Source organism: Mesoplodon densirostris, chromosome X (assembly GCF_025265405.1).
Source record: "Mesoplodon densirostris isolate mMesDen1 chromosome X, mMesDen1 primary haplotype, whole genome shotgun sequence".
NCBI classification, from domain to species: domain Eukaryota; kingdom Metazoa; phylum Chordata; class Mammalia; order Artiodactyla; family Ziphiidae; genus Mesoplodon; species Mesoplodon densirostris.
Window position 1 is genome coordinate 32461733 of NC_082681.1, and position 27320 is coordinate 32489052.

At 42.3% G+C, this 27320-nt stretch overlaps 1 protein-coding gene across 1 annotated transcript; it reads right to left on the reverse strand.

Annotated features, from left to right (window-relative positions):
* Window positions 1-27076, reverse strand: LOC132482115 (homeobox protein ESX1-like). The gene is made up of 4 exons (XM_060087179.1): window positions 26971-27076; window positions 26434-26815; window positions 3577-3622; window positions 1-444 (listed from the first exon to the last, which is right to left on the reverse strand). Exons 1-4 carry the CDS (start codon window positions 27074-27076, stop codon window positions 1-3), a joined length of 978 nt encoding a protein of 325 aa, XP_059943162.1.
* Between the last annotated feature and the right edge of the window lie 244 nt (window positions 27077-27320).

Consider the following 27320-nt stretch of genomic DNA (forward strand, 5'->3'; position numbering starts at 1 on the left):
TCACAGAGACAATTTAAGATGAACCACGGGCTCCTGAAGGACCGCCAATGGTAAGGGACCATGCCATGCCGCATGAGGGCACCTACATAGAAGCAAGTGTTTAAGCTGAAAGTGCGGAGGAGGCAACAGAATAGCAGGAAAGGGTGGCATGGGTGGCACGGGAGGCACGGGCAGCATGGGTAGCATGGGTAGCATGGGTGGGTTGGGTGGCACGGGCGGCACGGGCGGCATGGGTGGCATATGTGCCTCGGGCAGCAGGGACAGCTCCAGCAGCAGTTGCTCCAGAAGAACGTCGACCCAGCCCAGCTCCTGAAGCAGGATGGCACTGCAGGGTTCACACATGCTGACGACAGCAGTGGGGACCAGGGGCACGAGGGGCACGTTTTTGAGCATTAGTGCCTTGTGATACCTCCGACTCTTGGCCCTTCTATTCTTAAACCACATCTTCAAGCACAGAGAAAAAGGGATTGATTAGTATATTGAGCATTTCATGTTAGACCTGAAAAATCGCAGCAGGGAGCTCTTGGTGCCTTGAAGATTTTAAACTGCATCAGGAGAAGCTATTTCCTTCTTGCTAAAATATCTTAGGATATGTAGCTGAAGGCGCTCCCTTCAGCCCCCCTCCTCCCCAAGAGCGATCACCGACTCTGTGCCAGGCTCTGGATTGGCATATGGCTTTGTCTCTCCCCTCCCACCTTTACTATTATTTCCCCCACTCTTAGACGCAGGTGGAGCTGACCAACTGCACTCTGTCCCTGCTGCTATTACTATGCCTGGTAGGTCTGCGTCCAACTGACCGTCAGCTCCAGCTGCCACTAATCCCTACTCATTGGGCAGGTGTCACCTTAGTTATGGGGGAAGTTGAGCATAGGAAAAAGTGGGTGCCTTTTAAAATCATACTGAGGGGAACGGTCCCCATTTTGAAAAACCCATCTTTGGCTACAGTAAATAATCAATAGGAGTGGGTTGGATTTTTAAACAAAAGCTTTCCTCAAGGATGACTAAAAAGGGTCATTCATCCTCTGGAACCTTGGGATGGTTAAAAAGATGGAGATGGTATTGTGAGGGAGGTTTGGTCATGGGGGGCCCAGGGACTTTGTGGCTTGTCTTGCTGGACACCGGCAGAGCTGAAGCCCTGGACACTGCCTTAATATTAGACTATAGGGGTAACGAATGTTTGGTCGAACTCGGCCCAAATTTACTAAAACTCTTAAAATCTTTGCCCAGACAAGAGTTTGGGGGGAAAGAGGCATACCATTGTCACCACTGTCAATTCTGCACTCTCCACCCTGCCCCACCCTCCAAACCTTCCTGGGCTCAGGACCAGGTCAGCTCACTCTGCTCTGGCTACAGTTGCAGGACCTTGGACCAGAGCCTCTGGTGCCCAGCACGGTTGTGCCCTCTAGGAGCTGCTAATCCACCAGGAGATCCCCATCCTGTCCCTTATGCTTAAGGCAAGAGGGTGCAACCTGCATTTTAGGAAGACAGGCGACAACCACGTGAGTGAGGGGTCACAAAATGGCTCTCCCCTAAATATCTGCCAGCTATTAACAACTGAAAGTAAAACCTGTCCTGTGGACTCCACTGCTCCCTCAGCATCTCAGTTAATGGAATTATATCATATTTAGTATTTTTGGATGTTTCCACTCGGCAAATTTTACATGAGACCAAGGGCCTCCTCTCTCTGTCGCCCCATTTTCCCTCTCCCATCTTAGTATCTGGGTCCTCCTGCTGCATGAATATGTAGTCAAAAAGAGCCAGTGTAATAGAGCTCATTTTGGGGGGTTCGAGTGTACCAATGGTCAAATCTGCATAAACATAAGCAATATGCAAAGCTGGCTATCTGAGGTCCAGGCTGACACTACTTCCATATTTCCAATACTGGTTTCATAAAACAACTCCTACTGTCTTTGCAAAACAAGGGAGGGTGTTCATTAAATGTTTCTTTGGGGCATTCATGCTGTAGAGTTTGGAAATAGATGAAAACATTCTCCCCTTTTCTTCATTTGTTTCTTGTTGCTCTTTTTTCCTTCAGAACTCCATTAAGAGACTACTATGTAAACCCAGGAGAAGCAAGACACCAAAACTTCAGATTTTCTTTTCCCCTGAGCTTGCTTTGCCTGCTTGAGAAAGCAGAGGCCTGGGCCTCCCAAGCCCTGGCCAGACCTGACTGTGAGCCCAGCCCGTGGCCCTAGGCTGCCAGCACTGCTTTCCAGACCCCACCACCAGCTCTGCAGCCCGTGTAAATCACTGCCCTCACACACGCTCTCTGCAGCAAAGCTAGCGAACCCATCCTGATTCTTCTTTCCTTCCTTCCTTCTTTCTTCCTTTCTTTATCAATCTTGTTTTTTTTTTTTTAAATATCCCTCTTCCACAACAAGCAAAGCCACTGCACTGAGAAGCCCTCGCACCACAACGAAGAGTAACCCCGGCTCTCCTCAACTAAAGAAGAGCCCACGCACAGCAACGAAGACCCAACGCAGCCAAAAATAAATAAATAAATAAATTTAAAAAAATATATGTATATATTCCTTTGATACAACTTACTGTGTCCTATGGACAAATAATCAGCTTCTGTGCCATGAGCTACCAACTAGTAACCACTACCTGAGTGAATGAGCAAGTATTTCAAATTAACACAGGTAAGTGACTAGCTGAGAGCCAACCACTGACCATCACAAACAAATTCTTCAAAACCAATACCTCTTAATTGTATGAAAAGGGAAGAAAAAAATTCTTAGACATTAGAAATTGCTCAAAATAATACTCACTGATACATTTGGTAGTTTCATAATGTTGAATTTACGCTGTATTTCCAAGATATATATCGATAGTACCCAATTATTCTCAAACCCGTCCACCTTTTGAGGTCAGTGGAAATTTATTCAAATTTGTTCTTTTTGTTTGTTTTATTGTTTTACATGTTTAGACAAATTCCTAAAGGTTGCAAACCTTTCCCCCATCTCCATCATACTGCACAACCTACTATGCTAGCAAAGTTTTCAGGCTGCACATCAAAAAATTTCAGAAAATTAAAATGTACGGCTGAAACCCTCTACACTGCTCTACCAAACACATAAAAATAACAGCAAGAGGACCAGGCACTTGGAATTTTAAGCTATTCCCCTCCCCATCAGTCTCATCTAAACTAAACATATATTAGTTGCTCATATGTTGTGTTCCGAGGTGAGTTATTCCCTTACCCAATTGCCTGAATACTTGTAAATTCACCCCTTATACAAAGAGCTTATGCCTGGCTTTAAAGTTTTTAAATAATTTAGTATACTTGAACCCTCTTCTAACCCAGCTATTTGGTGCATTAATTTGAATAATTGCCAAGTCAGAATCAGTCCCAACATGATTCCACAGAGAACTGCCCCCTAAGGGATACCAGTTTTGGAAGGAGTTTAACTTTACTGAAGATACATATATTCTGGCCCCAAAGCCCCAAAAGTCCAAACCTTATTTCCAAAACATAGACAAGGGTACAAAAACACACCAACTTGAGAATGTCTAGGACAAGGTATCCAATTCCTAAAGCTGCCCTGCCAAGTTGCTTTTTTCAGGTTTACCGACCTGCACTCTGGCTTCAGTCACTCCCAGGAGTCTTGCAAGCTCCTTTCTGAGGGGAAAAATATTGCAAATATTCAGCATTTGACATTATGCATGAAATGAAATATACAATGCACATTTCATGCTATGTTAAAATGTTTATTCAGAGAGTAGCCAAGATGGTGGCATAGGAAAACCCCAAGCTTACCTCCTCCCATGGGTACACCAAAATTACAACTATTTACAGAGCAACTATTGATGAGAATGACCTGAAGACTAGCAGAAAAGATCTTCCACAGCTACAGATATAAAGAAGGAAACACAACGAGATGGATAGGAAGGGCCGAGATGTGGTACAGTCAAGACCCACACCCCCAGGTTGGCGACCCATAAACGGGAGGATAATTACAATTGCAGAGGTTCTCCCCAAGAAGCAAGGGGTCCAAGCACATTGGATTTCCTAGCTCGGGGCCCTGCACTGGGAAGAAAGCCCCCAGGGCGTTTGGCTTTGCAACCCAGTGGGGCTTACTTTCAGGAGAGCCAGAGGGCTGTGGGAAATAGAGATTCCACTCTTAAAGGGTGCACACAAAATCTCACATGCTCCAGGACCCAGGGCAGAAGCAGGAATTTGAAAGGAGCCTGGATCAGACCTATCTGCTGATCTGAAGAATCTCCTGGAGAGGCAGGAAGCAACTACAGCTCACCCTGGGGACACAGACACTGGCAGCAGCCATTTTAGGGTGCTCATTCTACCATGAGGACTCTGCTGCTGGCAAGCACCATTTTGGAATCCTCCCTCTAGCTTACCAGTACTGGGACCTGCCCTGCCCACCAGTCTGTTGACACCATTCCTGGGACGCCCCAGGCCAAGCAGCTGGCCAGGCAGGGACACAGAATCACCCACCAACAAGTCAGTTGCCATAGGGGCTCCTGGGTCCCCAGCTGCCCAAGAACCAGACCCGCCCACCAGAGGTCCCAGGACCCGGCCCCACCCACCAGTGAGCCAGCAGCCTCTGCACTGGGCAGTGCCTGGCAACCAACAGACCAGGGGTCCAGCCCCGCCTACCAGCACATCCACAGTAGTCAGCCCATCACAATAGAAGGGCCCATGCAGCCCATATAGAGGGCACCCCTGGAGCATATAGCTCTGGTGACCAGAGGAAGTGACACAATATATTTAACGTGATCAAAGGAAAAAAGCCTACAACCAAGAATACTCTACCTGGCAAGGCTATCAGTCAGATTTGAAGGACAGATGAAGACCTTTAGAGACAGCAAAAGCTAAAAGAGTTCAACACCACAAAACCTGCTTTACAAGAAATGTTAAAGGAACTTCTCTAAGCAAAAAGAAAAGGCCATTACCACAAATAAAAAAAGAATGAAAGCAAGGTTATAAGCTTTTGCACAGCAAAGGAAACCATAAAGAAAATGAAAAGTCCATAGGTTTACGAACTGGGAGAAAATATTTGCACACAATGCAACTGACAAGGGCTTAATTTCCATAATATGCCAATAGCTCATACAACTCAATAACAAAAAAACAAACAACGCAATCAAAAAATGGGCAGAAGACCTGAATAGACATTTCTCCAAAGAAGACATACAGATGGCCAACAGGCACATGAAAAGATGCTCAGTATCACTAATCCCATACCTGGGCCTATACCTGAAAAAGATGAAAGCTCTAATTCGAAAAGATACATGCACCCCAATGTTCAGAGCGGCACTGTTTACAATAACTAAGATGTGGAAGCAACCTAAGTGTACATCAACAGATGAATGGATAAAGATGATGTCGTATATATATACAATGGAGTATTACTCAGCCATAAGAAGGTATGAAATTCTGCCATTTGTAACAACATGGACGGACTTAGAGAGTATTATCCTAAGTGAAGTAAGTCAGACAGAGAAAGACAAATATTACATGATATCACTGGCATGTGGAATCTAAAAAACAGTACAAGTGAACTTATTTACAAAACAAAAACAGACTCACAGACATAAAAAAACAAACTTATGGCTACCAAGTGGGGGGATAAATTGGGAGCACAGGATTAACAGATGCACACTACCATATATACCAGATAAACCACAAGGATTTATTGTATAGCGCAGGGAACTCTATTCAATATCTTGTAATAAACCATAATGGAAAAGAATAAGGAAAAAGAATATAGATATATAAATATATATGTATAATCTAATACACTGCTATATATAAACCTCATGGTAACCACAAACCAAAAATCTATAATAGATACACACACAAAAAACGAGAAAGGAATCCAAACATAACACTAAAGATAGTCATCAAATCACAAGGGAAGAGAGCAAAAGAAGAAGGAACAAAAAAGAACTCCAAAAACAATTAGCAAAATGTCAGTAAGTACATACCTACCAATAATTACTTTAAATATAAATGGAATAAATGCTCCAATCAAAAGACAAAGAGTGGCTGAATGGATACAAAAACAAGACCCACATACATGCTACCTACAAGAGACTCACTTCAGATCTAAAGACTCAGACAGAAAGTGAAGGGATGGAAAAAGGTATTCCATGCAAATGGAAATCAAAAGAAAGCTGGGGTAGCAATACTTATGTCAGATAAAATAGACTTTAAAACAAAGACCATAACAAGAGACAGAGAAAGACATTACATAGTGAACATGGAATCAACGCAAGAAGATATAACAATTGTAAATATATATGCACCCAACCTAGGAGCACCTAAGTACATACAGCAAATATTAACAGACATAAAGGAGAAACTGACAGTCACAATAATATTCAGGACTTTCACACCCCACTTACATAAATGGACAGATCACCCAGACAGAAAATCAATAAGGAAACACTGGCCTTAAATGACATATTAGACCTCCATTAGGTCTAATATCTTATTTATTTATTTATTTATTTATTTATTTGCAGTGTGCGGGCCTCTCACTGTTGTGGCCTCTCCCGCTGTGGAGCACAGGCTCCGGACGCGCAGGCTCAGTGGCCACGGCTCACAGGCCCAGCCGCTCCGCGGCATGTGGGATCTTCCCAGACCGGGGCATGAACCCGTGTCCCCTGCATCGGCAGGTGGACTCTCAACCACTGTGCCACCAGGGAAGCTCAGGTCTAATATCTTAATAGATATTTATAGAGCATTCCATCCAAAAGCAGCAGAATACACACTCTTCTCAAGTGCACATGGAACATTCTCCAAAATACAAGCCTCAGTAAATTTAAGAGAATTGAAATCCTGTCAAGCATCTTTTCCAACTATAATCCTGTGAGACTAGAAATGAACTACAAGAAGAAAACTTCAAAAAAACACTAACATGTGGAGGTTAAACAAAATGCTACTGAACAACCAATGAGTCACTGAAGAAATCAAAGACGAAATAAAAAAATACCTGGAGACAAATGAAAATGAAAACACAATAATCCAAAATCTATGGGATGCAGCAAAAGCAGTTTTAAGAGGGAAGTTTATAGCAATTCAAGTCTACCTCAGGAAACAAGAAAAATCTCACATAAGAAACCTAACCACACTCCTAAAGGAACTAGAAAAAAAGAGAACAGGAGCTTCAAGATGGCGGAAGAGTAAGTCGTGGAGGTCACCTTCCTCCCCACAGATACATCAGAAATACATCTACACGTGGAACTGCTTCTATAGAACACCTACTGAACGCTGGCAGAAGACCTCAGACTTCCCAAAAGGCAAGAAACTCCCCACGTACCTGGGTAGGGCAAAAGAAAAAAGAAAAACCAGAGACAAAAGAATAGGGATGGGACCTGCACCAGTGAGAGGGAGCTGTGAAGGAGGAAAGGTTTCCACACACTAGGAAGCCCCTTCACGGGCAGAGATGGGGGTGGCGGAGGGGGGAGCTTCGGAGCCACAGAGGAGAGCACAGAAACAGGGGTGCGGAGGGCAAAGCGGGGAGATTCCCACACAGAGGATCGGCGCCACCAGCACTCACCAGCCCGAGAGGCTTGTCTGCTCACGCGCCAGGGCGGGTGGGGGCTGGGGGCTGAGGCTCGGGCTTCGGTCGGATCACAGGGAGAGGACTGGGGTTGGCGGCATAAACACAGCCTGAAGGGGGCTAGTGCGCCACGGCTAGCCGGGAGGCAGTCCGGGAAAAAGTCCGGAGCTGCCGAAGAGGCAAGAGACTTTTCTTGCCTCTTTGTTTCCTGGTGCGCGAGGAGAGGGGATTAAGAGCGCTGCTTAAAGGAGCTCCAGAGACGGGCGCCAGCCACGGCTATCAGTGCAGACCGCAGAGATGGGCATGAGACGCTAAGGCTGCTGCTGCCGCCACCAAGAAGCCTGTGTGCAAGCACAGGTCACTATCCACACCTCCCCTCCCGGGAGCCTGTGCAGCCCGCCACTGCCAGGGTCCCGTGATCCAGGGACAACTTCCCCGGGAGAACGCACGGCGCTCCTCAGGCTGGTGCAACGTCATGCCGGCCTCTGCCGCCGCAGGCTTGCCCCGCATCCATACCCCTCCCTCCCCCCGGCCTGAGTGAGCCAGAGCCCCCGAATCAGCTGCTCCTTTAACCCTGTCCTGTCTGAGCGAAGAACATACGCCCTCAGTCGACCTACACACAGAGGCGGGTTCAAATCCAAAGCTGAACCCCAGGAGCTGGGTGAACAAAGAAGAGAAAGGGAAATTTCTCCCAGCCGCCTCAGGAGCAGCGGATTAAAGCTCCACAATCAACTTGATGTACCCTGCATCTGTGCAATACCTGGATAGACAACGAAGCATCCCAAATTGAGGAGGTGGACTTTGGGAGCAAACATATATTATTTTTCCCCTTTTTCTGTTTATGTGAGTGTGTATGTGTATGTGTATGCTTCTGTGTGTGATTTTGTCTGTATACCTTTGCTTTCACCATTTGTCCTAGGGTTCTGTCCGTCCGTTTTTTTTTTTTTTTTTTTTTTACTTTTTACAATTTTTTCTTAATAATTATTTTTTATTTTAATAACTTTACTTTACTTTATTTTATTTTATCCTCTTTCATTCTTTCTTTCTATTTTTTCTCCCTTTGATTCTGAGCCATGTGGATGAAAGGCTCTTGATGCTGCAGCCAGGAGTCGGTGCTGTGCCTGTGAGGTGGGAGAGCCAACTTCAGGACACTGGTCCCCAAGAGACCTCCCAGCTCCACGTAATATCAAACAGTGAAAATCTCCCAGAGATCTCCATCTCAACGCCAAGACCCAGCTTCACTCAACGACCAGCAAGCTACAGTGCTGGACACCCTATGCCAAACAACTTGCAAGACAGGAACACAGCCCCATCCATTAGCAGAGAGGCTGCCTAAAATCATAATAAGACCACAGACACCCCAAAACACACCACCAGACGTGGACCTGCCCACCAAAAGACAAGATCCAGCCTCATCCACCAGAACGCAGGCACTAGTCCCCTCCACCAGGAAGCCTACCCAACCCATTGAACCAACCTTAGCTACAGGGGACAGACACCAAAAACAACGGGAACTACGAACCTGCAGCCTGCGAAAAGGAGACCCCAAACACAGTAAGTTAAGCAAAATGAGAAGACAGAAAAAGACACAGCAGATGAAGGAGCAAGGTAAAAACCCAACAGACCTAATAAATGAAGAGGAAATAGGCAGTCTACCCGAAAAAGAATTCAGAATAATGATAGTAAAGATGATCCAAAATCTTGGAAATAGAATAGAGAAAATACAAGAAACGTCTAACAAGGACTTAGAAGAACTAAAGAGCAAACAAACAATGATGAACAACACACTAAATGAAATTAAAAATTATCTAGAAGGGATCAATAGCAGAATAACTGAGGCAGAAGAACGGATAAGTGACCTGGAAGATAAAATAGTGGAAATAACTACTGCAGAGCAGAATAAAGAAAAAAGAATGAAAGGAACTGAGGACAGTCTCAGAGACCTCTGGGACAACACTAAATGCACCAACATTCGAATTATAGGGGTCCCAGAAGAAGAAGAGAAAAAGAAAGGGACTGAGAAAATATTTCAAGAGATTATAGTTGAAAACTTCCCGAATAAGGGAAAGGAAATAGTTAATCAAGTCCAGGAAGCACAGAGAGTCCCATACAGGATAAATCCAAGGAGAAACACACCAAGAGGCATATTAATCAAACTATCAAAAATTAAATACAAAGAAAACATATTAAAAGCAGCAAGGGAAAGACAACAAATAGCACACAAGGGAATCCCCATAAGGTTAACAGCTGATCTTTCAGCAGAAACTCTGCAAGCCAGAAGGGAGTGGCAGGACATGTTTAAAGTGATGAAGGAGAAAAACCTACAACCAAGATTACTCTACCCAGCAAGGATTTCATTCAGATTTGACGGAGAATTTAAAAACTTTACAGACAAGCAAAAGCTAAGAGAATTCAGCACCACCAAACCAGCTTTACAACAAATGCTAAAGGAACTTCTCTAGGCAGGAAACACAAGAGAAGGGAAAGACCTACAATAACAAAACCAAAACAATTAAGAAAATGGGAATAGGAACATACATATCGACAATTACCTTAAATGTAAATGGATTAAATGCTCCCACCAAAAGACACAGGCTCGCTGAATGGATACAAAAACAAACCCGTATATATGCTGTCTACAGGAGACCTACTTCAGACCTAGTGAGACATACGAACTGAAAGTGAGGGGTTGGAAAAAGATATTCCATGCAAATAGAAATAAAAAGTAAGCTGGAGTAGCAATTCTCATATCAGACAAAATAGACTTTAAAATAAAGACTATTACAAGGCACAAAGAAGGACACTACATAATGATCAAGAGATCGATCCAAGAAGAAGATATAACAGTTGTAAATATTTACGCACCCAACATAGGAGCACCTCAATACATAAGGCAAATACTAACAGCCATAAAAGGGGAAATCGACAGTAACACAATCACAGTACGGGACTTTAACACCCCACTTTCACCAGTGGACAGATCATCCAAAATGAAAATAAATAAGGAAACACAAGCTTTAAATGATACATTAAACCAGATGGACTTAATTGATATTTACAGGACATTCCATGCCAAAACAACACAATACACATTCTTCTCAAGTGCTCATGGAACATTTTCCAGGATAGATCATATCTTAGGCCACAAATCAAGCCTTGGTAAATTTAAGAAAATTGAAATCGTATCAAGTATCTTTTCCGACAACAATGCTATGAGACTAGATATCAATTACAGGAAAATATCTGTAAAAAATACAAACACATGGAGGCTAAACAATACACTACTTAATAACCAAGTGGTCACTGAAGAAATCAAAGAGGAAATCAAAAAATACCTAGAAACAGATGAAAATGGAGACACGACGACCCAAAACCTATGGGATGCAGCAAAAGCAGTTCTAAGAGGGAAGTTTATAGCAATACAATCCTACCTTAAGAAACAGGAAACACCTCAAATAAACAACCTAACCTTGCACCTAAAGCAATTAGAGAAAGAAGCACAAAAAAAAGCCCAAAGTTAGCAGAAGGAAAGAAATCATAAAGATCAGATCAGAAATAAATGAAAAAGAAATGAAGGAAATGATAGCAAAGATCAATAAAACTAAAAGCTGGTTCTTTGAGAAGATAAACAAAATTGATAAACCATTAGCCAGACTCATCAAGAAAAAAAGGGAGAAGACTCAAATCAATAGAATTAGAAATGGAAAAGGAGAAGTAACAACTGACACTGCAGAAACACAAATGATCACGAGAGATTACTACAAGCAACTCTATGCCAACAAATTGGACAACCTGGAAGAAACGGAGAAATTCTTAGAAATGCACAACCTGCCGAGACTGAACCAGGAAGAAATAGAACATATGAACAGACCAATCACAAGCACTGAAATGGAAACTGTGATTAAAAATCTTCCAACAAACAAAAGCCCAGGACCAGATGGCTTCACAGGCAAATTCTATCAAACATTTAGAGAAGAGCTAACACGTATCCTTCTCAAACTCTTCCAAAATATAGCAGAGGGAGGAACACTCCCAAACTCATTCTACGAGGCTACCATAACCCTGATACCAAAACCAGACAAAGATGTCACAAAGAAAGAAAACTACAGGCCAATATCACTGATGAACATAGATGCAAAAATCCTCAACAAAATACTAGCAAACAGAATCCAACAGCACAGTAAAAGGATCATGCACCATGATCAAATGGGGTTTATTCCAGGAATGCAAGGATTTTTCAATATACGCAAATCAATCAACGTGACACACCATGTTGACAGATTGAAAGAGGAAACCCATATGATCATCTCAATCGATGCAGAGAAAGCTTTCAACAAAATTCAACACCCAATTATGATAAAAACCCTGCAGAAAGTAGGCATAGAGGGAACTTTCCTCAACATAATAAAGGCCATATATGACAAACCCACAGCCAACATCGTCCCCAATGGTGAAAAACTGAAACCATTGCCACTAAGATCAGGAACAAGAAAAGGTTGCCCACTCTCACCACTCTTATTCAACATAGTTTTGGGCGTTTTAGCCACAGTAATCAGAGAAGAAAAAGAAATAAAAGGAATCCAAACTGGAAAAGAAGAAGTAAAGCTGTCATTGTTTGCAGATGACATGATACTATACATAGAGAATCCTAAAGATGCTACCAGAAAACTACTAGAGCTAATCAATGAACTTGGTAAAGTAGCAGGATACAAAATTAATGCACAGAAATCTCTGGCATTCCTATACACTAATGATGAAAAATCTGAAAGTGAAATTAAGAAAACACTGCCATTTACCACTGCAACAAAAAGAATAAAATATCTAGGAATAAACCTACCTAAGGAGACAAAAGACCTGTATGCAGAAAATTATAAGACACTGATGAAAGAAATTAAAGATGATACAAATAGATGGAGAGATATACCATGGATTGGACTGGAAGAATCAACATTGTGAAAAGGACTCTACTACCCAAAGCAATCTACAGATTTAATGCAATCCCTATCAAACTACCACTGGCATTTTTCACAGAACTAGAACAAAAACTTTCACAATTTGTATGGAAACACAAAAGACCCCGAATAGCCAAAGCAATCTTGAGAATGAAAAATGGAGCTGGAGGAATCAGGCTCCCTGACTACAGACTATACTACAAAGCTACAGTAATCAAGACAGTATGGTACTGGCACAAAACCAGAAATATAGTTCAATGGAGCAGGATAGAAAGCCCAGACATAAACCCACGCACATATGGTCACCTTATCTTTGATAAAGGAGGCAAGAATATACAGTAGAGAAAAGACAGCCTCGTCAATAAGTGGTGCTGGGAAAACAGGACAGGTACATGTAAAAGTATGAAATTAGAACGCTCCCTAACACCATACACAAAAATAAACTAAAAATGGATTAAAGACCTAAATGTAACGCCAGTCACTATCAAACTCTTAGAGGAAAACATAGGCAGAACACTCTATGACATAAATCACAGCAAGATCCTTTTGGACCCACCTCCTAGAGAAATGGAAATAAAAACAAAAATAAACAAAGGGGACCTAATGAAACTTCAAAGCTTTTGCACAGCAAAGGAAACCATAAACAAGACCAAAAGACAACCCTCAGAATGGGAGAAAATATTTGCAAATGAAGCAACTGACAAAAGGATTAATCTCCAAAATTTACAAGCAGTTCATGCAGCTCAATATCAAAAAAACAACAGCCCAATCCAAAAACGGACAGAAGACCTAAATAGACATTTCTCCACAGAAGATATACAAATTGCCAACAAACACATGAAAGAATGCTCAACATCATTTCTTTTTTAAGTTTATTTTATTTATTTTTGGCTGTGTTGGGTCTTTATTTCTGTGTGAGGGCTCTCTGTAGTTGCGGCCAGCGGGGGCCACTCCTCATCGCGGTGCATGGGCCTCTCACTATCGCGGCCTCTCTTGTTGCGGAGCACAGGCTCCAGACGCGCAGGCTCAGTAGTTGTGGTGCACGGGCTTAGTTGCTCCGTGGCATGTGGGATCTTCCCAGACCAGGGCTCGAACCCGTGTCCCCTGCATCGGCAGGCAGATTCTCAACCACTGCACCACCAGGGAAGCCCTGTTCAACATCATTAATCATTAGAGAAATGCAAATCAAAACTACAATGAGATGTTATATCACACTGGTCAGAATGGCCATCATCAAAGAATCTAGAAACAATAAATGCTGGAGAGGGTGTGCAGAAAAGGGAACACTCTTGCACTGTTGGTGGGAATGTAAATTGATACAGCCACTATGGAGAACAGTATGGAGATTCCTTAAAAAACTAAAAATAGAACTACCATACGACCCAGCAATCCCACTACTGGGAATATACCCTGAGAAAACCATAATTCAAAAAGAGTCATGTACCAAAATGTTCATTGCAGCTCTATTTACAACAGCCAGGACATGGAAGCAACCTAAGTGTCCATCAACAGAGGAATGGATAAAGAAGATGTGGCACATATATACAATGGAATATTACTCAGCCATAAAAAGAAACGAAATTGAGTTATTTATAGTGAGGTGGATGGACCTAGAGTCTGTCATACAGAGTGAAGTAAGTCAGAAAGAGGAAAACAAATACCGTATACTAACACATATATATGGAATCTAAGGGAAAAAAAGGTCATGAAGATCCTAGGGGTAAGACAGGAATAAAGACACAGACCTACTAGAGAATGGATTTGAGGATATGGGGGGGGGGGAGGGTAAGCTGGGACAAAGTGAGGGAGTGGCATGGACATATATACACTACCAAACATAAAATAGATAGCTAGTGGGAAGCAGCCGCATAGCACAGGGAGATCAGCTCGGTGCTTTGTGGCCACCTAGAGTGGTGGGATAGGGAGGGTGGGAGGGAGGGAGACGCAAGAGGGAAGAGATATGGGAACATATGTATATGTATAACTGATTCACTTGGTTATAAAGCAGAAACTAACACACCATTGTAAAGCAATTATACTCCAATAAAGATGTTTAAAAAACAAAAAACAAATAACAAAAACCAAAAAAAGAGAACTAAACCCAAAGTTAGTCCAAGCGACAAAGTCATAAAGATCAGAGAAGAAAGAAATGAAATAGATTTTAAAATATATAAAATATCAATGCAAGTAAGAGTTGATTCTTTGAAAAGGTAAATAAAATTGATAAACCTTTAGCCAGACTCATCTAGAAAAAGAGAACGAGGGTCCAAATCAATAAAATCAGAAATGAAAAAGAGGGTACAACCAACACCACAGAAATACAAAGGATCATAAGAGATTACTATGAGCAATTATACATCAATAAAATGGACAAACTAGAAGAAATGAACAAATTCCTAGAAATGTACCATCTCCCAAGACTAAAGCAGTAAGAAATAGAAAATTTGAATAGATCAATTATCAGTAATGAAACTGAATTGGATAATAAAAAAGGATATATTTTACAGCACCAGGAATACAGCCAATATTTTATAATAACTTTAAATGGAGAATAATCTGTGAAAATGTTGAATCACTGTGTTGCACATCTGAAACTAATATAATATTGTAAATCAACTATACCTCAATAAAAACAGACATCAGGGGGCAGACAGCAGAAGCAAGAAGAACTACAATCCCACAGCCTGTGGAACAAAAACCACATTCACAGAAAGATAGACAAGATGAAAAGGCAGAGGGCTATGTACCAGATGAAGGAACACGATAAAACCCCAGAAAAACGACTAAATGAAGTGGAGATAGGAAACCTTCCTCAAAAGGAATTCAGAATAATGATAGTGAAGATGATCCAGGACCTCGGAAAATGAATGGAGGCAAAGATTGAGAAGATGCAAGAAATGTTTAACAAAGATCTAGGAGAATCAAAGCACAAACAAACAGAGATGAACGATACAATAACTGAAATAAAAAATGCACTGGAAGGAATCAATAGCAGAATAACTGAGGTAGAAGAACAGATAAGTGACCTGGAAGACAGAATGGTGGAGTTCACTGCTGCGGAACAGAATAAAGAAAAAAAGAATGAAAAGAAATGAAGACAGCCTAAGAGACCTCTGGGACAACATTAAACGCAACAACATTCGCATTATAGGGGTCCCAGAAGGAGAAGAGAGAGAGAAAGGACCCGAGAAAATATTTGAAGAGATTATAGTCAAAAACTTCCCTAACGTGGGAAAGGAAATAGCCACCCAAGTCCAGGAAGCACAGAGAGTCCCAGGCAGGATAAACCCAAGGAGACACACGCCGAGACACATAGTAATCAAATTGAAAAAATTAAAGACAAAGAAAAATTACTGAAAGCAACAAGGGAAAAACAACAAATAATATACAAGGGAACTCCCATAAGGTTAACAGCTGATTTCTCAGCAGGAACTCTACAAGCCAGAAGGGAGTGGCAGGACATATTTAAAGTGATGTAAGGGAAGAGCCTACAACCAAGATTACTCTACCCGGCAAGGATCTCATTCAGATTCAACGGAGAAATCAAAAGCTTTACAGACAAGCAAAAGCTAAGAGAATTCAGCACCACCAAACCAGCTTTACAACAACTGCTACAGGAAGTTCTCTAAGTGGGAAACACAAGAGAAGAAAAGGACCTACAAAAACAAACCCATAACAATTAAGACAATGGTAACAGGAACATACGTATCGATAATTACCTTAAACGTGAATGGACTAAATGCTCCAACTAAAAGACACAGGCTCGCTGAATGGACACAAAAATAAGACCCATATATATGCTGTCTACAAGAGACCCACTTCAGACCTAGGGACACATACAGACTGAAAGTGAGGGGATGGAAAAAGATATTCCATGCAAATGGAAATCAAAAGAAAGCTGGAGTAGCAATACTCATATCAGATAGAATAGACTTTCAAATAAAGAATGTTACAAGAGACAAGGAAGGACACTACATAATGATCAATCCAGGAAGAAGATATAAGAATTATAAATATATATGCACCCAACATAGGAGCACCTCAATACATAAGGCAACTGCTGACAGCTATAAAAGAGGAAATCGACAGCAACACAATAATAGTGGGGGACTTTAACACCTCACTTACACCAATGGACAGATCATCCAAACAGAAAATTAATAAGGAAACACAAGCTTTAAATGACACAATAGACCAGATAGATTTAATTGATATTTATAGGACATTCCATCCAAAAACAGCAGATTACACTTTCTTCTCAACTGCACACGGAACATTCTCCAGGATACATCACATCTTGGGTCACAAATCAAGCCTCAGTAAATTTAAGAAAATTGAAATCATATCAAGCATCTTTTCTGACCACAGTGCTATGAGATTAGAAATCAATTACAGGGAAAAAAAACGTAAAAAACACAAACACATGCAGGCTAAACAATACGTTACTAAATAACCAAGAGATCACTGAAGAAATCAAAGAGGAAATCAAAAAGTACCTAGAGACGAATGACAATGAAAACATGACGATCCAAAACCTATGGGATGCAGCAAGAGCAGTTCTGAGACGGAAGTTTATAGCAATACAAGCCTACCTCAAGAAACAAGAAAAATCTCAAATAAACAATCTAACCTTACACCTAAAGGAACTAGAGAAAGAAGAACAAACAAACCCCAAAGTTAGCAGAAGGAAAGAAACCATAAAGATCAGAGCAGAAATAAATGAAACAGAAACAAAGAAAACAATAGCAAAGATCAATAGAACTAAAAGCTGGTTCTTTGAGAAGATAAATGAAATTGATAAACCATTAGCCAGACCCCTCAAGGAAAAGAGGGAGAGAACTCAAATCAATTAAATTAGAAATGAAAAAGGAAATGTTACAACAGACACTGCAGAAATACAAAGCAACCTAAGAGACTACTACAAGCAACTCTATACCAATAAAATGGACAACCTGGAAGAAATGGACAAATTCTTAGAAAGGTATAACCTTCCAAGACTGAACCAGGAAGAAATAGTAAATATCAACATACCAATCACAAGTAATGAAGTTGAAACTGTGATTAAAAATCTTCCAGCAAACAAAAGTCCAGGACCAGATAGCTTCACAGGTGAATTCTATCAAACACTTAGAGAAGAGCTAACACCCATCCTTCTCAAACTCTTCCAAAAAATTGAGAGGAAGGAACACTTCCAAACTCATTCTATGAGGCCATCATCACCCTGATACCAAAACCAAACAAAGATACCACAAAAAAGAAAATTACAGAGCAATATCACTGATGAATATAGATGCAAAAACCCTCAACAAAATACTGGCAAACAGAATACAACAACACATTAAAAAGATCAGACACCGTGATCAAGTGGGATTTATCCCAGGAATGCAAGGATTCTTCAATATATGCAAATCAATCAATGTGATACACCATATTAACAAATTGAAGAAGAAAAGCCATATGATCATCTCAATAGATGAAGAAAAAGCTTTTGAGAAAATTCAACACCCATTTATGATAAAAGCTCTCCAGAAAGTGTGCATAGAGGGACCCTACCTCAATATAATAAAGCCCATATACGACAAACCCACAGCAAACAACATTCTCAGTGGTGAAAAACTGAAAGCATTTCCTAAGATCAGGAACAAGACAAGGTTGCCCACTCTCACCACTATTATTCAACATAGTTTTGGAAGTCCTAGCCATGGCAATCAGAGAAGAAAAATGAATAAAAGGAATAAAAATTGGAATAGAAGAAGTAAAGCTGTCGCTCTTTGCAGATGACATGATACTATAGATAGAGAATCCTAAAGATGCCACCAGAATACTACTAGAGCTAACCAGTGCATTTGGTAAAGGTGCAGGATACAAAATTAATGCACAGAAATCTCTGGCATTCCTATACACTAATGATGAAAAATCTGAAAGAGAAATTAAGGAAACATTCCCATTTACCATGGCAACAAAAAGAATAAAATACCTGGGAATAAACCTACCTAGAGAGACAAAAGACCTGTATGCAGAAAACTGTAAGACACTGGTGAAAGAAATTAAAGATGATACCAACAGATGGAGAGATATACCATGTGCTTGGATTGGAAGAATCAACACTGTGAAAATGGCTATACTACCCAAAGCAACCTACAGATTCAATGCAATCCCTATCAAATTACCAATGGCATGTTTTACAGAACTAGAACAAAAAATCTTAAAATTTGTATAGAGACACAAAAGACCCCGAATATCCAAAGCAGTCTTGAGGGAAAGAATCGGAGCTGGAGGAATCAGACTCCCTGACTTCAGACTACACTACAAAGCTACAGTAATCAAGACAATATGGTACTGGCACAAAAACAGAAATATAGATCAATGGAACAGGATAGAAAGCCCAGACATAAACCCACGCACCTATGGTCAACTAATCTATGACAAAGGAGGCAGGGATGTACAATGGAGAAAAGACAGTCTCTTCAATAAGTGGTGCTGGGAGAACTGGACAGCTCCAAGTAAAAGAAAGCAATTAGAACACTCCCTAACACCATACACAAATATAAACTCAAAATGGATTAGAGACCTAAATGTAAGACCGGGCACTATAAAACTCTTAGAGGAAAACATAGGAAGAACACTCTTTGAGATAAATTGCAGCAAGATCTTTTTTGTTCCACCTCCTAGAGTAATGAAAATAAAAACAAAAATAAACAAATGGGACCTAATGAAACTTAAAAGCTTTTGTACAGCAAAGGAAACCATAAACAAGACCAAAAGACAACCCTCAGAATGGGAGAAAATATTTGCAAATGAAGCAAGTGACAAAGGATTAATCTCCAAAATTTACAAGCAGCTCATGCAGCTCAATATCAAAAAAACAAACAACCCAATCCAAAATTGGCAGAAGACCTAAATAGACATTTCTCCAAAGAAGACATACAGATGGCCAAGAAGCACATGACAAGCTGCTCAACATCACTAATTATTAGAGAAATGCAAATCAAAACTACAATGAGGTATCACCACATACCAGTTAGGATGGGTATCATCAGAAAATCTACAAACAACAAATGCTGGAGAGGGTGTGGAGAAAAGGAAACCCTCTTGCACTGTTGGTGGGAATGTAAATTGATATAGCCACTATGGAGAACAGTATGGAGGCTCCTTAAAAAACTAAAAATAGAATTACCATATGACCCAGCAATCCCACTCCTGGGCATATTCCCAGAGAAAACCATAACTCGAAAAGACACATGCTCCCCAATGTTCATTGTAGCACTATTTACAATAGCCAGGTCATGGAAGCAACCTAAATGCCTATTGACAGATGAATGGATAAAGAAGATGTGGTACATTTGTACAATGGAATATTACTCAGCCATGAAAAGGAACGAAATTGGGTCATTTGTAGAGACGTGGATGGATCTAGAGACTGTCATATAGAGTGAAGTAAGTCAGAAAGCAAAAAACTAATATCATATATTAATGCATATATGTGGAACCTAGAAGAATGGTACAGATGAACCAGTTTGCAGGGCAGAAATAGAGACGCACATGTACAGAACAAACATATGGACACCAAGGGGGGAAAGTGGGGTGGTGGTGGTGGTGGGATGAACTGGGAGACTGGTATTGACATATATACACTAATATGTATAAAATGGATAACTAATAAGAACCCGCTGTATAAAAAAATAAATAAAATTCAAAAATTCAAAAAAATATATATAAAAAAATTAAAACAGACATCACTAATCATCAGAGAAATGCAAACCACAACTACAGTGAGATATCACCTTAGAGTAGCTACCGTCCAAAAGACTACAGGGGCTTCCCTGGTGGCACAGTGGTTAAGAATCCACCTGCCAATGCAGGGGACGCGGGTTTGAGCCCTGGTCCAGGAAGATCCTACATGCCACAGAGCAGCTAAGCCCGTGTGCCACAACTACTGAGCCTGCGCTCTAGAGCCCTCGAGCCACAACTACTGAGCCCATGTGCCACAACTACTGAAGCCTGCGCACCTGCAGCCCGTGCTCTGCAACAAGAGAAGCCACCGCAATGAGAAGCCTGTGCACCGCAACAAAGAGCAGCTCTGGCTCACTGCAACTAGAGGAAGCTCGCGCAAAGCATTGAAGACCCAATGCAGCCAAAACTAAGTAAATTAATTAATTCTTAAAAAGACTACAGATAACAAATATTGGTGAGGATGTGGAGAAGGGGGAACCCTTGTACACTGTTGGTGGGAATGTAAATTGGTGCAGCCACTGTGGCAAACGGTATGGAGGTTTCTCAAAAAACTAAAAATAGAACTACCATATGACCCAGCAATTTCAATCCTGGGTATATATCTGAGAAAAACAAAAACACTAATTCAAAAAGATGCATGCACCCCAATGTTCATAGCAGCATCATTTACAATAGCCAAGATATGGAAGCAACCTGAGTGTCCATCAATAGAGGAACGGATAAAGAAGATGTGGTATATATATACAATGGACGTTAAAAAGAATAAAAATTTGCCATTTGCAACAACATGGATGGACTTGGAGGGTATTATGCTTAGTGAAACAAGTAGGACAGAGAAAGACAAATGATATCACTTATATGTGGAATCTAAAAATTAAAACAAACTATTGAATACAACAGAAAAGAAACAGTCTCATAGATATAGAGAACAAACTAGTGGTTACCAGTGGGGAGAAACAGGGGAGAAGGACAAGATAGGGGCAGTGGATTAATAGGTACAAACTACTATGTATAAAATAAATAAGCTACAAGGATATATTGTACAGCATGGGGAATATAGCCAATATTTTATAATAACTATAATGGAGTGTAACCTTTAAAAATTGTGAATCACTGTATTGTACACCTGAAACATATAATATTGTACATCAACTATAACTCAATTTAAAAAAAAAACGATAACCCTAAAGTCTCCCCCAAAAAACTGCTAGAACTAATAAATGAATTCAGTAAAGTTTCAGGATTCAAGATTAATATACACAAATCTGCTGCTTTTCTGTGCGCTATAATACACTATACTCTCAGAGAGAAAGCAAGAAAACAATCCCATTTAAAATAGCATCAAGGGCTTCCCTGGTGGCGCAGTAGTTAAGAATCCACCTGCCAATGCAGGGGCCACGGGTTCAAGCCCTGGTCTGGGAAGATCCCACATGCCGCGGAGCAACTAAGCCTGTGGGACGCAACTACTGAGCCTGCGCTCTGGAGCCCGCGAGCCACAGCTACTGAGCCCGTGTGCCACAACTACTAAAGCCCGCACGCCTAGAGCCTGTGCTCTGCAACAAGAGGAGCCACCGCAATGAGAAGCCCCCACTTGCCGCAACTAAAGAAAGCCCACGTGCAGCAACAAAGACCCAACGCAGCCAAAAATATAATTAATTAATTAATTAATTTAAAATAATAATAAAAAATGAAATAGCATCAAAAAGAATAAAATACCTAGGAATAAACTTAATCAAGGAAGTGAAAGACCTAGACTCTGAAAACTATATATAAAACACTGATGAAGGAATTTGAAAATGATACCAAAAAATGGCAAGATATACCGTGTTCTTGGATTGGAAGAATTAATATTGTTAAAATATCCATACAACCCAAAGCAATCTACAGATTTAATGCAATCGCTATCAAAATACATGACATTTTTCACCAACTAGAACAAATAACCCCAAAATTTATATGGAACCACAAAAGACCCCCGAATGGCCGAAGTAATCTTGAGAAAAAATAACAAACCTAGAGGTATCACACTCCCTGACTTCAGACTACTGTATACTACAAAGCTATAGTCATCAATGGACTTCCCTGGCAGTCCAGTGGTTAAGACTCAGCCCTTCCACTACAGGGGGCGCAGGTTCGATCCCTGGTTGGGGAAGATCGCGCATGCCGCGGGGCATGGCCAAAAAATAATAATAAAAAACCCAGTATGGTACTGGCACAAAAACAGACACACAGATCAATGGAACAGAATAGAGAGCCCAGAAATAAACCCACGCACTTATGGTCAATTAATCTATGACAAAGGAAGCAAGAATATACAATGGGGAAAAGACAGTCTCTTCAATAAGCGGTGCTGGGAAAACTGGACAGCTACACGTAAAAGACAGAAATTAGAGCATGTGCTCACAGCATATTAAAAAATAAACTCAAAACGGATTAAAGACCTAAATGTAAGACCTGATACTATAAAGCTCCTAGAGGAAAACATAGGCAGAACACTCTGTGACATAAATCGCAGCAATATTTTTGGGGATCTGTCTACCAAGGCAAAAGAAATAAAAGCAAAAATAAACAAATGAGACCTAATTAAACGTAAAAGCTTTTGCACAGCAAAGGAAACCACATACAAAATGCAAAGACAACCTACTGAATGGGAGAAAATTTTTGCAAAGGACATTACTGACAAGGGGTTAATATCCAAAATTTATAAACAGCTCATACAACTCAGTATCAAAAAAACAAAGAACCGATGTTAAAAAACAAACAAACAAAGAACCTAATTCAAAAATGGGCAGAAAACCTGAATAGACATTTTGCCAAAGAAGACACACAGATGGCCAACAGGCACATGAAAAAAATGCTCAACACTGCTAATCATCAGAGAAATGCAAATCAAAACCATAATGAGATCACCTCACACCTGTCAAAATGGTCATCCTCAAAAGGATAACAAATGTTGGCGAGGATGTGGAGAAAAGGGAGCCTTCCTACGCTGTTGGGGGAGTGTAAATTGATACAGCCACTATAGAAAACAATGTGGAGGTTTCTCAAGAAACTAAAAATAGAACTACCATATGGTCCAGCAGTTCCACTCCTTTTGTTATCCAAAGGAAACAAAAACACTAATTCAAGAAGATACATGCACCCTAATGTTCACAGCAGCACTATTTCCAATAGTCAAGATATGGAAGCAACCTCAGTACCCAGCAACAGATTAATGGATAAAGAAGATGTGGTATCTGGCTTCCCTGGTGGCGCAGTGGTTGAGAGTCCGCCTGCCGATGCAGGGGTCACGGGTTCATGCTCCGGTCCGGGAAGATCCCACATGCCACGGAGCGGCTGGGCCCCTGAGCCACGGCCGCTGAGCCTGCGCATCCGGAGCCTGTGCTCTGCAATGGGAGAGGCCACAACAGTGAGAGGCCCACGTACCGCAAAGAAAAAAAAAGGAGATGTGGTATATATATATATATATATATATATATATATATATATATATATATATATATATATATATACACACACACACACACACAGTGGAAAGCTTCTCAGCCATAATAACGAATGAAATTCTGCCATTTGTAACAACGTGGATGGACCTAGAGAGTATTATCCTTAGTGAAATAAGTCAGACAGAGAAAGACAAATACTGTATGATTTCACTTATATGTGGAATCTAAAAAACAAAACAAATGAACAAACATAACTAAACAGAAACAGAAGTATAGATACAGAGAGCAAACAGGTGGCTGCCAGAAGGGAAGGGGTGGGGAGGGAGAGAAATAGGTGAGGGAGATTAAGAGGTACAAACTTCCAGTTGCAAAATAAATAACTGGTATGAAATGTACAGTGTGGGGAATACAGTCAATAATTATGTAATATCTTTGTATGGTGACAGATGGTAACTAGGTGTATCACGGCGATCATTTTTAAATGTATAGAAATATAGAATCACTATGTTGTGTAACAGGAACTAACATATTGTTGTAGGTCAATTATACTTCGAAAGTAAACGAACAAAGGAAACTCAGAGAAAAAGAGATCCGATTTGTGGTTACCAGAGGTGGGGGTGAGGTGGGGAAATTGGATGAAGGCAGTCAAAAGGTACAAACTTCCAGTTATAAGATAAATAAGTACTAGGGATATAATGTACAACATGATAAATAAAATTAACACTGCTGTATGTTATATATGAAATTTAAGAGAGTTCCTAAAAGTTCTCATCACACAAAAAATTTTTTTCTGTTTAATTATGTATCTATATGAGATGATGGATGGTCACCAAGCTTATTATGATAATCATTTCATGATGCACGTAAGCCAACTCATTATGCTGTGCACCTTAAACTTGTACAGTACTGAATGTTAATTGTATCATAATAAACTGGAAGAAAAAATATTTATCAGGCAGCTCTAGACATCCAAATCAAGGGGCATCTTGAGTTTGACACTTCTGAGAAACGGAGAAATTGGGCTGATCCAGTTATCACACCACAGCAAAAGCAACCGAACTTGGAGTAATCGAGTTGAACAGAAAATCCTAAACCGAAGTTGATGCTAGTTACCATCCCTTCTTGTTGAATCGTCTCCTATCGCCATCCAGGCTTCCACGATACGGGTTTGCCTACAAACAGCCTCTCCAAACACTCCTCCTCTGTCTCTTGCAAGCTTCTTTTATTGTCTTTCAATATTCCCTAGCTCAGTGAATATACCAGCAGCCATTCATTTGGGCAAATCAGAAATTTATACATTTTTCTTAAACATTTCCTTTTACCCCCATGTTCAAATTACCATGAATTGCTATCAATTTTACCTGCTAAATATCTCTTTAATCTGTTCACTTCTCTCCATCGCCACTACCCTGGACCAACACACCATCACCTCTGGCCTTGCCTACTGAACAGCCTCCTAGGATCGAATCCCAGCTCTGCCACATTCCAGCTGTGCCATCTTGGGCAAGTCTCATCACTTCTCTGAGCTTCAGCTTTTTCACAGGTTAAGTGGGGATAATAACAGTGGCTACCACATTCACAAGGGGTTGTGAAGATTCAATGACAGTATGTAGAAAAAGCCTTTAAAACAAGTGCTTAACACACAGTAAGCACAATGTAAATGATAGCTTTTTAAATTTTAGCCACATTCACAGGTACTCAGCAACCCATTCATTCTCCACACTGAAGTTTGCTTTAGGGAACAATTCTACCTCAGGCACAAACTTTGGGGTAACTAAAAATTCAGTAATCGGGCTTCCCTGGTGGCACAGTGGTTAAGAATCCACCTGCCAATGCAGGGGACACAGGTCCGTGCCATGGTCCGGGAAGATCCCACATGACGCGGGGCAACTAAGCCCGTGTGCCACCACTACCGAGACTGCGCTCTAGAGCCCGTGAGCCACAACTACTGAGCCCACGTGCCACAACTACTACGGAAGCCCACCCGCCTAGAGCCCGCGCTCTGCAACAAGAGGAGCCACCACAATGAGCAGCCCGCGCAACGCACCTTAGGGTAGCCCCCGCTCGCCGCAACTAGAGAAAGCCCGCGCCCAGAGACCGAGCGCAGCAACAAAGACCCAATGCAGCCATAAATAAATAACTTGATTTAGTTTTAAAAATTTAGTAATCAAGATAAAGGATGTTCTTTGTTTGTTTGTTTGTTTTGCGGTACGCGGACCTCTCACTGCTGTGGCCTCTCCCGCTGCGGAGCACGGGCTCCGGACGCGCAGGCTCAGCGGCCATGGCTCACGGGCCCAGCCGCTCCGCGGCACGTGGGATCCTCCCGGACCGGGGCACGAACCCGCGTCCCCTGCATCGGCAGGCGGACTCTCAACCACTGCGCCACCAGGGAAGCCCGAGGATGTTTTAATGTAGTGTTTAAATTAATGCAAATATAATCCATGAATAACTGATGATCAAAACTTCAGATAAAAGTAGCCTCCAACTCCGCATTTGCTCCACCACGCCTCAGGCGACTCGTTATTTATGTTAACCCGCGGCCGACAAAGCTCCGCAACGTGACTTATTCAAACACCACAGGGAAATATCGACCTCGATTCCCACCAGGCAGAGCCCCCGCCCCCGTCCTAGGCCCCGAGTGCGCCAGAGGGGCCGGGCCGCCGCCAGGCCCCGGGGCTTTCAGGTCCGGAGCTGAGGAGGGGGACCCACGAGAGCGCCGCCCGCCGCCCGCCACCCGCGCAGCAGCCCGCGCCACCCGAGACGCCCGCTTACCGCATGGGCACGCTGAGGTACTGAGTATGCCGGAAAACGCGCTCCAGGTCCTGCAGCTGCCTCTTCGTGAGCCTGGAGTAGGGGGCGCACCGCTGCCCATCTGCGGCCTCGGGACCCTCGACGGCGGCCCGCGGGGGCTGCTCCTCATCGCCCTGCTCTCCGCCTAGGCCGCCGCCCGCCCCGGCCTCGGCCTCGGCCTCGGCCTCGCGGCTTTCGCCGTCCGCGGGGCCGGCGGCTCCGACGCTGACATCGCAGCCTTCCTCTCCTTCTCCTTCGTCTCCCGCCTCTTTCCCTTCCGCGGCTGCTCCCTGCTCCGGTTCGGACTGAGCCTTCTGCTCCTCTCCCCCGTCTCCGGGAGGCGAGATCTCCGCGGGCTTCACCTCTGAAAGGGAGGAAACCCAAAGAGAAAGATCAGGCCGTCGAGGGAGCCCAGCTCTGTGGAGGGGCTGCGTCTGAGGGGGGTCCTGGCGTTCGCCCCGCCCTGGGAAAGTTCCTTTCCTGGAATCTTATAAAGCGAGTGCCCCGCCCGCCACTGACCGTGCGCTTCTTCCCGCTCCTCGTCGACACTCAGCTTGAAGAAGCTGGCGACGGCTGCGCAGGCGATGGCATAGGCATCGTAGCTGCTCTGCGGCTGACGCTCCATGTCCCGACTGCTGTCGAGAAGGCTGTGAGCTTCAGCGGAGGCTGCGCTGGATCTCCTGAGACCCCCGGCTCACGACTAAAGGCTAGAGCGGTGGCCCACGACCCGGCTCCTCTGGCGTCTGGTCGGGTTTCAGGGAGTCTGGTATGACGCCCGCCCCCTGTGGGTTTACCACAGACTGCCGGGGGTTGGGTGAGCTGATGTGTGCATGCGGCAGGGCCTCGGCCTTCTAGGGGCCACGGGCGGG